The sequence below is a fragment of the Calonectris borealis genome, chromosome 1, assembly GCF_964195595.1.
Source record: "Calonectris borealis chromosome 1, bCalBor7.hap1.2, whole genome shotgun sequence".
Classification (NCBI taxonomy): domain Eukaryota; kingdom Metazoa; phylum Chordata; class Aves; order Procellariiformes; family Procellariidae; genus Calonectris; species Calonectris borealis.
The window spans coordinates 87,604,223-87,616,738 of record NC_134312.1 but is presented as its reverse complement, the minus strand read 5'-3'; the positions used below and the strand labels follow the sequence as shown (position 1 = coordinate 87,616,738).

At 49.7% G+C, this 12,516-nt stretch overlaps 1 protein-coding gene across 2 annotated transcripts in view; it reads left to right on the top strand.

The window, feature by feature from the left end:
• The window catches only part of CASR (calcium sensing receptor), a 40,998-nt gene extending 35,545 nt beyond the window's left edge, over positions 1 to 5,453 (top strand). The window contains exons 5-7 of one of the 2 annotated variants that reach the window (XM_075165689.1): positions 286 to 303; positions 1,013 to 1,144; positions 4,003 to 5,453. In XM_075165689.1, coding sequence (XP_075021790.1) covers positions 286 to 303; positions 1,013 to 1,144; positions 4,003 to 5,453 — 1,601 coding nt within the window. The remainder of the gene's footprint in view (positions 1 to 285; positions 304 to 1,012; positions 1,145 to 4,002) is intronic. The other variant, XM_075165697.1, reaches the window with a different exon arrangement.
• Positions 5,454 to 12,516: the final 7,063 nt, after the last annotated feature.

Below are 12,516 nucleotides of genomic sequence, written 5' to 3'. Positions count from 1 at the left end.
GTGGAAAGTGTGGGTTTAACTCCCCTGAGCTGAGAAAGCCATGTTCCGTGTCAGCTCTCTTTTCTTAATTTAGTTGGGAAAAGGTGAGCTCAACCTCATGTTGTGCTTCTGCGTAAAAAGGGCCCAGCACTTACTGTGCTGAACTCCCTGTTGTCAGTGTGCATTAAGCATGCGGTGAGCGACCAGGATATGACCATGCCCAGCTGGGCTCACGCACAGCATAAATGCACAGCCAGCAGGTGACACAGCTCATCACTTGCAGCAGCAGAAGTCTGGAAACCTGAGTAACCTTTCTGATGGAAGTTCAGGAACGTCAGCAGTGAGCTGTGGACTTTATAAGTCCCCTCCATGGATTTAAACATGGAAGGCCTAAGGTGTACTTCATGTGGAGGTGTCCTTTTGTGGATCTGCATATAGCTGTTGATTTGCATCTTTAGATGCTCAGTATTCTAAAAACAGGGCCTTCCTCTCTTTCATATGAACACTCCTCTTGTTTAGTTAATTTACCTTTTATGTTTCTGGGTTGGAGAGGGTCTTCAGGAGAACAGGCGGGAGTGGGCTTCAAGGAACTGTTATAATTCCCATAAATCATTAGCAGTCCATATGCAATATGTGGGATTGGGGATCAGCAGTCAGAGCCCATAGTCTCCAAGGCTGACTCAAATTCCTGCCAGTAGAGATTGATTGTCTTTTCTTTTAACCATCCAATGACTGTTTTCTGGTACATGTATCATAGGTCACATACAAGTTCGCAGTGCCCACAACACAGTAGAGATTACAGAGATCCTCCCTACCATCCCTTGATGTGATCCTTCAACAAGTGTCACTGCAGTGGGTTGGGGAAGCACTGTTGTACAAGATGTGTCTGTTCTGTGGAAAGAATAAGTGAGCCTCTGAGGCTCTCCATCCAGCGTGCTAATCAAGCAATAACACCCTTGGAGGAAGCCCAAGTTCCTGCAGTAGGAAGGCTGCACGTGGGGCACTGCCACCATTAACCCTCCTCGGGCTCTTTTCTTGCAGGTGCCTTTCTCTAACTGCAGCAGGGACTGCCTCCCGGGCACCAGGAAGGGCATTATTGAGGGAGAGCCCACCTGCTGCTTCGAGTGCGTGGACTGCCCCGACGGGGAGTACAGTGATGAAACAGGTAATACCCACAGAGCTGCTCTGGGGATTGCAGAGGACCGTGCGAACCCTCTGGGCATCACCTGCAGTTGTGCTGAAATCGCTTCCCTGCAGTGCTGAGCTGGAGGCTGCTCTGCCATGAGGCTTCACAGAAAGTCTGTGGGCTTCTGAAAAGCTTACAGGAGTTGAGTCCTGTGGTCCTCAGGTCCTGTATTCTGCAGAGCCTGCTTGTCCCTTCTGCTCCGAGTTAGGAAAATTAAGGCAGAGAACTTGAAAAAGGACTTGCATATAGGAAGCCTCTCAGGCAGCCACAAGCAAACTCCCTTGCACTGTAGCAATAGCTTTTGTGCCTCCAAAAGCTGGGAGGAAGGAGACAGTCCCTACCCTAATCCTAAATTCTGTAGTTATCTGCCTGCTTTTCCTCATGTTGTCAGGGTTTTATTTCATGCTTTACAAAGAAATAAAGTCCATTCCATCCCTGACTTCACAAGCAGAGAGGAATATTTCCCTATATGGAGTCACCAACCACAGCTTCTGTTGAGCACTGGCACTGCAAGAGACCAGAATCTCTGGGTCCTGTCAAACACCCATGGACACCTTTTTTGTTGGTTTCAGTGGGAGCTTGGATCAAGCTGCTCAGGTTCCGCAGTGGAGGGAAAAGGTAACGTCAGTTTTAGAGTTGGTTGAAAAATTCTGAATTTCCAACACCGTTAGTGCTCCCTCAGTATTAGGCATCCCCAGGTAATGAAGGCAAGTAAATCCTTTCAGATCAGCAGTCCCCTCCACACTGCAGAGTGCTCAGGATCTCCTCACACCCTCTCTGGCAGCACTGGTCCCAGCACATGCTGCAGACCTTGTCTGACATGAAAACTTCAGTAAGCTGCTTGCAAGACTGAACAAGCGTACTCCTTTGGGAGACTCTAATTTGCATCCTATCAGACAGGAATGATGATTTTTTTAGCATGAACATACAGTACTACGGGATGCTTGGGAGCAGCATTTTCTAATTAAATAGAAGCAATTCTGGTCATGTGGGTCTTTCGGTGTTTTTCACAGGATTTTGGGAGCTGGCACTGGTGTGCTGGTGGAATTTGTGGAGCTGAGGGGGCGACTGCCTTATGACTCTGCAGTTTCCTGCTGCAATTTCAGCTGACAATAATGCTCTCTATTTCCTGTGCTTGCCGGTTTTATAGGCGTAGAGAGCACTTTTACAACCAGTCTCATCCAGCTGAGACACTGATGCTACCGAAGGAGACAACCTGTCGTGTCCTCTCCCAGCTGTTTGCTCCCACCCTTTGTCTGGGAGCAGTGCTGGTACTTGTGCAACCATAGAGCAAGTTGGATCAGGTCTGTGGTCTTTCTGAAACAAACTCTTGGCAGGTTGAGTTTCTAGCTAGAACGAGAAGCTGCATGACCTATAGCGCTAACACAAAGGAGGGGGCAGGAGTGAGCAGCCTCCGGGGAGAAGGGAGATCTGGTTTACTCCCTTCAGTGGCAGCATGTTCTCTACGTCAGCTCAAGACAACAGTGAAAGCATTTCTTTAGGATGCAGTGCTAAATAGCTGCCCCTGTCTCTGGTAGAGGCAACTGAATTTCCTGCTGTGTGAAGTTAGCTCTGCCTTGCCTGCAGTTTGCAATGGGCTTCCAGGTAAAAAGCAGAAGCTGAATGGATGTAAACGAAATGACATGTGGCGATGAGCTTTTGACTGAGCTTTTGCATCTAGTGCAAGTTTTTCACATGAACAGCTTAGGTGAGGCAACCAGTCATTAGGAAAGCAGTATCATATCAGGTCACAGACGCTCCCTCCAACCACCCCTCCAGAACAAGAGAGCTTGAAATCCTCTGCCCTCGTTAGCTGGGCATTCCTAGCTTTCTCACTGGCATCAAGCTCTGTCCGTGCTCAGGTGCAAAGCTCAGAGGGAGGTTGCTGCTAAAGGGGCTTTCTGAATGTTTGTTCCCAGAACTCACTGCAGCCCATTGCTATCCCACTGGGATTCCAAAGGCTGAGGTGGGTTATGACTTCCAACTCACTGCTCTCAACCCCTTTCCACTGCCATCAAGGGAGTCATGACCCTCCCCGCTGGAGCACAAGACCCATTTGATTCAAAGAAGAAGAGCAGAAGCAGCAGGTCCTTCCCTTTTGATCGTGGCAGCCATTGGAGACATATGTTGCCATCCCAGTAGGTACAACTACTTTCATGTAGAGGAAAGAGATGGAGGCATCAATTTTCCCTTTGCAAGTATCAGTGGGATGCTTTGCTGGGTGTGGGGAGAGTCATATCGTTAAGACACATCTTCCCCTGATGTTCCAACATGAAATGAGAGTGTGCTGGGAGTCAAGGGCATTGCCTGCCTTCAGGAAAGAGCAATTTAAACACTTCTAAGACTCGCCTCTGTGGAATATGAAATAGGCTCTCAAAGCACTTAAGGAGGCAAGCACGTTTTTAATTTTCTCTGTAGAGACAGGCAGGATGTTTCAAATGATGATAAAAGTGTGAGAGGTATGAAGACAGACAGAAGTAGATGATAAAAATGAAGGAATAAGAAAGAGAGAGGGACAAAGCCTGTGTAACAGCCGATAGCAATCAAAGTTTGCAAAGTTTTGCCAAGAAGTGGATTCCAAAAACACGAGTGCAGGGGCAGGACTTTTTTCCAGCTAGAACTAAGGATATGTTTTGCTATATAGCCCATGGGAGGCTGGTTGTTTCAGTGTAACACACTCTTAGACACCAACATAGGATTCCGGGAATCTGCAGGCACCTGAAGGGAACACCCCATGATTTAAGGTAAAGGCTGGTGCGTAGCTGCCATATATGTCATCCCACGTTTCAGCCTCTTATTCTGACAAACGTTCCCTCTCCTTGTCACTTCTTTTTCAGATGCAAGTGCCTGTGACAAGTGCCCCGAGGATTACTGGTCCAATGAGAACCACACGTCCTGCATCCCCAAGCAGATAGAGTTTCTGTCCTGGACAGAGCCCTTTGGGATTGCTCTGACTCTCTTTGCTGTGCTGGGAATTTTCCTGACTTCTTTTGTCCTGGGAGTCTTCACCAAATTTCGCAACACGCCCATCGTCAAGGCCACAAACAGGGAGCTGTCCTACCTCCTCCTCTTCTCCTTGCTCTGCTGCTTCTCCAGCTCATTGTTCTTCATTGGCGAGCCCCAGAACTGGACTTGCCGTCTGCGGCAGCCAGCTTTCGGCATCAGCTTTGTCCTCTGCATCTCCTGCATCCTGGTGAAAACCAACCGTGTCCTGCTCGTCTTCGAGGCAAAGATCCCCACGAGCCTCCACCGAAAGTGGTGGGGCCTCAACCTCCAGTTCCTCCTGGTCTTCTTGTGCACATTCGTGCAGATTGTCATTTGTGTGATTTGGCTCTACACAGCCCCGCCATCCAGTTACCGAAACCATGAACTGGAGGATGAGATTATCTTCATCACCTGCCATGAAGGCTCCCTGATGGCCCTTGGCTTCCTCATTGGCTACACCTGCCTCCTGGCAGCCGTCTGCTTCTTCTTTGCCTTCAAGTCTCGAAAGCTACCTGAGAACTTTAACGAGGCCAAGTTCATCACCTTCAGCATGCTGATCTTCTTCATCGTCTGGATCTCCTTCATCCCTGCTTACGCCAGCACATACGGCAAGTTTGTCTCTGCCGTGGAGGTGATTGCAATACTGGCTGCCAGCTTTGGACTTCTGGCCTGCATCTTCTTCAACAAAGTCTACATCATCCTCTTCAAGCCCTCCCGCAACACAATCGAGGAGGTGCGCTGCAGTACAGCTGCCCACGCTTTCAAGGTGGCCGCCAGGGCCACGCTGAGACGGAGCAACGTGTCGCGCAAGCGCTCCAACAGCCTGGGGGGCTCCACCGGCTCCACCCCTTCCTCCTCCATCAGCAGCAAGAGCAACCACGAAGACCCTTTTCCTCTACCGGCCTCTGCCGAGCGGCAGCGCCAGCAGCAGCGTGGGTGCAAGCAAAAAGTCAGCTTCGGGAGCGGCACGGTCACCCTGTCGCTGAGCTTTGAGGAGCCGCAGAAGAACGCCATGGCCAACAGGAATGCCAAGCGCAGGAACTCCCTGGAGGCCCAGAACAGCGATGACAGCCTGATGCGGCACCGGGCCCTGCTTCCCCTGCAGAACAGCGAGCCCCTCAGCGCTGAGCCCGGCTTCCAGGCAGCTTCCAGCCCGGAGAGCAGCTCGCAGGAGTCGGTGGTGGGAGACACCAAAGAAGAAGTACCAAGCCCTGAGGCGGAGCCTTCCCTGCCATCGGCTAACTCCCGAAATTTTATAGGCGCTGGAGGTGGCTCTGTCACAGAGAACACGGTACATTCCTAACGAAAGATCATGAAAAGCACACCAGCCCCCAAGAGGAACTTGCTCACCTCTTGCTTCTGAACGGGAAAGACAACAAAGACACGCTCCTGTCACACAGCCCCACCACACCTTACTGTTAGCGCCAGCAGGGTAACACACGTGCCTCCAGAGGAAGGACTGTGTCTGGGGAGCCTTGGACTGAACTTGTGTTCGCTTTACCACAACCAGGACGTCTCAGAAGGACAAGTGAAGATCGCCTCTGGTGGGGCTTAAGCAGAAGTCTGCATGCTGCCTTGCCTCCGTAAGCTTTTCCTGCCAGACTGCAACTCAGCTGACTATGGGAGGCACTAGGCAATTCCACTATACTCTGCTTTTACATTTATGTATAATATTCCTCTTTCCCACTATGTATAATATTCCCTCTTTATCCAGTATATGTGATCTGTAACCGTGTGCATCAGGACTCTCAGCTCTACAAAAGCAAGGTACACAGTTTCACTTGGGAAAAGCACGGTCGTGGGGAAAATAAAAAAGCCCCCAACATCCTGCATGCTGTGTACAGCCAAGGGTGTGAACATGTAAAGTATTTAATGAGACAGAGTGCCCTGCTATTTATATTTAGTAATGTCCCAATCTCTCCTTTCTGCCCAGCAGGAAATACTGGACAATACTCTTCATAGACTCCATTGCACTAGACCAAGCTACTAGGTTCCTACTGGTTTCCTTCAGCTGAGGTAGCTTCACCTCCAGCCTGCCTGCTTTGGTGCAGGAGAACAGCTTGTAAATCCCCCCCCAGAGAACGTTGCGAGAGCACAATGAGATGTATCCATGATTGATTATGTCGCTAGTAGTTGTATGCTTAACAAAGTGTTGCTGCTGTAATATTCCACGTGGCATACATGGCTAACCCTTTCACACCATAGTCAGTTTGTGCTTTGCCATATTAATCTGCCTCGCACCTACAAAGAGCATTGTGCTAGTCGTGACAATACCGGTGGGCCTGATACAAAGCAAATGAAACAAGGTGAAATGGAGGAGTTAGGGATGCAGAAATAGCCCCCAAATGTGGTAATATGATTGCAGGAGTGGGTGAATATCTGAAGCGTGTGCTGGTAGATGACTGGATGAGGAAGACGTACAGGCCTGGGCTCTGAGACACGCACACAGACAGATGGGTAAATTGGCTATATGTTTTGGCTCCTATAGGCCACCTACTAGGTTATTTCCCTCCTGGCCCATCTTGAAGAGAGGGCACCTAGCACAAGAAGGGCGCGCTGTACCTAAAGAAAAATAGTAAGGACTTCAGCAAAGAGCATAGCACAGCTTCATTACTCTTGACACTTGTCCACTCCCCCAAAAGCAAACATAAGTGCTTCTGGTTTTGCGAGGTATGCCTGGTTCTTCTCCATCCATGCTGGAAAGGACAGAAGTAAGAGAGTCATTAGAAGAAATATTTATTGTAGCCTAATAAGAGAAAAAGCACCCCTCGACAGCCTGGCAGGAGGGGATAGGGTTACGTTGCAGAATTTATTTCCCTCTTCCCAGATCCTGTGTCCAAGAACACGCATCTGATGTGAAGGTGTCAGTACCCTCCCTCATCAGACAATAAGGTAGTCTAGACCACTATGGAAAGGCAGACGGGCCTGCAGCTTAGTGTGAGCAGAGACGAAAGGACTGTGTGAATGCTTTGGGGAAAATACCACAATTCTCTTGTTACTGTTTTTGCTCGGTTGTTCTTTTGCCAGGGCAGGCAAATAAAACTTACAGGTGACATTACTGCATAAAAAACTTTGTTTTGCCACCTCCACTTGTTGCTGACGAGGAAGAGGAGTTTTGGCTTAAAAGAGCACAGAACCCCAAGGAGTATCTTATTAAGACAAGTTATTTTAACCCTATTACATTCACCTCAGAGTGGGCTCAAATTTTAATTACACCATGTAAGAACCAATCCAACTTTAACTGTAAGGCCTCCAAATTACAATATTTGATTAAAGCTATGGCACAGCTGGTTAAAAGCAAAAAAAAGAGAGTTTGAAAACACAAATCCTTATGGCCACAATTTTGGAAACCACGTTCTACCCCTGGACCTAGTGGGAGTTGCTCACTGCTTCTGAAAATCCAGGTCCCTTCCCCAGGCTGCTGATTGTGGCGTCTAGGCTTAATTTAGGGTAAGGAATTGAGACCTGTGGTCTCCTGAGTCTAAGTGCACCAACGGAGGTGGGCATTAGATGGTGGAAAGGGCTAAAAGAAGTACTTTGGTTATGACCCACACTTCCAAAAATTTCAGTAGCCAAATAGTTTTAGTGCTAGTGAATCATTCCTACGTGACAAAACCAGTACAGTAGCCCCTGAACCGAAGCTGACAGCATTGAAAGCATAGAAGCACTTAATGAATGAAATGAAGACGACACAGGATACAAACCAAAGACTGAGCACGAACACACGCAACGTGAGAAACAAAGTCACCACTGGCTGCCTTGTTTGGAGAAGAATATTCACTGGCTGTGCACACAGTAGATAATGTTGACATTTGGGTGTTTTTCATTCTTTGGGTGGTTTCCATTCTTTAGGTGTTTTTCATTCTTTACATCTACTTAAAAGGAATTTGTACCCTGGCACACGATGAGGCTCCAACAGCTGCCATAATTTTATAGCAACAGACCAACGGTGCTCAGTTTGTTGGGGAACCCCCGTCCACCCTCACTGCACACGTACCTGGAGCTCTAAGCCTCGAGCTCCACAGGCTGTGTGAGAGCTGCTGCTGCAGCCTGTTGTAGTGACACAGACACACGCTAGATGCAAGGGAAGTTCGGTAAAAAAGGACCCCCTTCGTGAAGGTGATTTGCAACCCAACCTTTTTTCCCATGCACGGAGGAGGGTATATGTTCTCATCCTGCCAAGTCCAGAAGAGGAAGTTTGCTGTCATGGTTTAACCCCAGCCAGCAAAAAAAAACGCCACGCAGCCGCTCGATCACCCCCCCCCCGGTGGGATGGGGGAGAGAATCGGGAGGGCACAAGTAGGAAAGCTCCCGGGTTGAGATAAAAACAGTTTAATAATTGAAATAAAACTAAGTAGAACAGTAATAATAACAATGAGAACAACAACAATAACAGAATACACAAAACAGGCAATGCACAACACAACCGCTCACCGACCGCCGACCGCGTGTCACGAACGGGGGGCGAGGCCCCCCACACACCTGGTTTTTATACTGAGCATGATGTCACATGGTATAGAATACCCCATTGGCCAGCTGGGTCCACCACCCCGGCTGTGCTCCCCCCTCCCGGTGCAAGCATCACCCAGCAACAGCCAAAGCATCAATGGGCCATCAATGCTCCTTTCACACCGAACCCAAAACACAGCACACCCCCCAAGCTACTGGGAAGAAAGTTAACCCTGTCCCAGCTGGAACCAGGACAATATCCACCCCTTATTCTATACCATCTACATCATGCCCAGGTCTCACATTTTCCCATACATTCCAATTAGTCACCGCTACTTTTTCCTGCCTTTTGATATATACACACAGAGATATCATTCCCTTAGTCCATGGGCCATCCCTCTAAAACGTCCGTTGAGTTCATTTAGTCCATGACTTCGGGTTCCACCTGTCATAACGGTCTTGCAGGGCAGGAGAGATGGTGGGTGGTGTCGGGCTCTTGCATACGGAGGCCAGTTCTGGGCGCTCGTCCGGTTCATTGTTGCACCTTGCTCAGTTTCATCGGAGTTCATCCTAAATTAATCTGGGTGATTCTTACTGTAATACTGTTAATATGGCATATGGTAACCATAGAAGTGATGACATACAGTACTGTGTAATAACTAACATCGTACAATTCAGTTCATTGGCTATTTTCACCCAAAATTAAATCCCCTTGAGGTACACACCGGACTTCCCCATCCTTTCTCATCACCCACCAAGTGCACCCAGGTCCCTGAGCAAAAGCAACCCCACGGATGGGTTTCCCTTGCCAGAGGCAGGAGCAACCCAGACCGTCTTCCCCAGCATATTTCTCATATGCACGACAGGGACTTTATCCCCCTCTACAGCACGTAAGGGTTTGGACTGGGCAGGGCCAGCTCGAGTGACAGATCCCCTAGTGTTCACTAACCAGGTGGCCTTTGCTAAATGTGTGTCCCAATGCTTGAATGTCCCACCGCCCATTGCCCTCAGTGTTGTCTTTAACAGCCCGTTGTATCGTTCAATTTTTCCGGAGGCTGGTGCATGGTAGGGGATGTGATAGACCCACTCAATGCCATGCTCTTTGGCCCAGGTATCTATGAGGGCGTTTCGGAAGTGAGTCCCGTTGTCTGACTCAATTCTTTCTGGGGTGCCATGTCGCCATAGGACTTGCTTTTCAAGGCCCAGGATGGTGTTCCGGGCGGTGGCATGGGGCACAGGGTATGTTTCCAGCCATCCCGTGGTTGCTTCCACCATGGTGAGCACATAGCGCTTGCCCTGTCGGGTTTGTGGGAGCGTGATATAATCAATCTGCCAAGCCTCCCCATATTTATACTTCAACCATCGTCCCCCATACCAAAGAGGCTTTACTCGCTTGGCTTGCTTGATTGCAGCGCATGTTTCACATTCGTGGATAACTTGTGCAATAGTGTCCATGGTCAAGTCCACCCCTCGATCACGAGCCCATCTATATGTTGCATCTCTCCCTTGGTGGCCTGAAGTGTCACGGGCCCACCGAGCTATAAATAATTCACCCTTATGTTGCCAGTCCAGATCTACCTGAGCTACTTCGATCTTGGCAGCCTGATCCACCTGCTGGTTGTTTTGGTGCTCTTCACTGGCCCAACTCTTGGCTACGTGCACATCTACGTGACGTACTTTTACAGTCAGGTTCTCTACCCGGGCAGCGATATCTTGCCACAACGTGGCAGCCCAGATGGGTTTACCTCTGCGCTGCCAGTTGTTCTGCTTCCACTGCTGCAACCACCCCCACAGGGCATTTGCCACCATCCATGAGTCAGTATAGAGAGAAAGTATTGGCCATTTTTCTCGTTCAGCAATGTTCAAGGCCAGCTGGATGGCTTTCACCTCTGCAAACTGACTCGATTCACCTTCTCCTTCAGCAGTTTCTGCAACTTGGCGTATAGGACTCCATACCGCAGCCTTCCATCTCCGATGTTTTCCCACAAGGCGACAGGACCCATCCGTGAACAGGGCATATTGCTTCTCGTTTTCTGGTAGTTTGTTATATGGTGGGGCCTCTTCAGCACGCGTCACCTCCTCCTCTGGGGATATTCCAAAATCTTTGCCTTCTGGCCAGTTCGTGATCACCTCCAAGATTCCTGGGCGACTGGGGTTTCCTATTCGGGCCCGTTGTGTGATCAGTGCGACCCACTTACTCCACGTAGCATCAGTTGCATGATGTGTAGAGGGGACCCTCCCTTTGAACATCCAGCACCGGCAGTCGGGGTGCCAGGAGGAGCTGTGCTTCAGTGCCAACCACTTCCGAAGCAGCTTGAACCCCTTCATATGCTGCCAATATCTCCTTCTCAGTTGGAGTGTAGCGGGCCTCGGATCCTCTGTATCCCCGACTCCAGAACCCTAAGGGTCGACCTCGAGTCTCCCCTGGTGCTTTCTGCCAGAGGCTCCAGGTAGGGCCATTCTCCCCGGCTGCGGTGTAGAGCACATTCTTCACATCTTGTCCTGCCCGGACTGGCCCAAGGGCTACTGCATGAACTATCTCCTGTTTAATTTGTTCAAAGGCTTGTTGTTGCTCAGGGCCCCGTCTGAAGTCGTTCTTCTTCCTGGTCACGTGATAGAGAGGGCTTACGATCTGACTGTAATTTGGAATATGCATTCTCCAAAAGCCCACAACGCCTAAGAAAGCTTGCGTTTCCTTTTTGTTAGTTGGTGGAGACATGGCTGTTATTTTATTGATCACATCTGTTGGGATCTGACGACGTCCATCTTGCCATTTTATTCCTAAAAACTGGATCTCCTGTGCAGGTCCCTTGACCTTACTTCGTTTTATTGCAAAGCCGGCCTTCAGAAGGATTTGGACTATTCTCTCCCCTTTCTTGAAAACTTCCTCTGCTGTGTTGCCCCACACGATGATGTCGTCAATGTACTGCAGGTGTTCTGGAGCCTCACCCTGTTCCAGTGCGGTGTGGATCAGTCCATGGCAAATGGTAGGGCTGTGTTTCCACCCCTGGGGCAGTCGGTTCCAGGTGTACTGGACGCCCCTCCAAGTGAAAGCAAACTGTGGCCTGCACTCTGCCGCCAAAGGGATGGAGAAGAATGCATTAGCGATATCAATGGTGGCGTACCACTTGGCTGCCTTTGACTCCAGTTCATATTGAAGTTCCAGCATGTCCGGCACGGCAGCACTCAGTGGTGGCGTCACTTCGTTCAGGCCACGGTAGTCTACTGTTAGCCTCCACTCTCCATTGGACTTTCGCACTGGCCATATGGGACTGTTGAAGGGTGAGCGAGTCTTGCTGATCACTCCTTGGCTCTCCAGTCGACGAATCAGCTCATGGATGGGGATCAGGGAGTCTCGGTTGGTGCGGTATTGCCGCCGGTGCACTGTTGTGGTAGCAATTGGTACCTGTTGTTCTTGGACCTTCAACAACCCCACAACAGAAGGATCCTCTGAGAGACCGGGCAAGGTGGACAGCTGTTTAATTTCCTCCGTCTCCAGGGCAGCTATACCAAAAGCCCACCGGTACCCTTTTGGGTCCTTGAAATACCCTCTCTTGAGGTAGTCTGTGCCAAGGATGCACGGAGCCTCTGGGCCAGTCACAATGGGGTGCTTCTGCCACTCATTCCCGGTTAGACTTACTTCCGCCTCCAACACAGTTAACTCTTGGGATCCCCCTGTCACTCCAGAAATACAAATGGGTTCTGCCCCTTTATAGCCTGATGGCATCAGGGTACACTGTGCACCGGTGTCTACGAGAGCCTTATATTCTTGTGGATCTGATGTGCCAGGCCATCGAATCCACACAGTCCAGTAAACCCGGTTGTCCCTTTCCTCCACCTGGCTGGAGGCAGGGCCCCTCTAGTCCTGGTCATCATATTCGCTATCTACTTCTTGTAAGTATGAGTCAGAAGTCCCT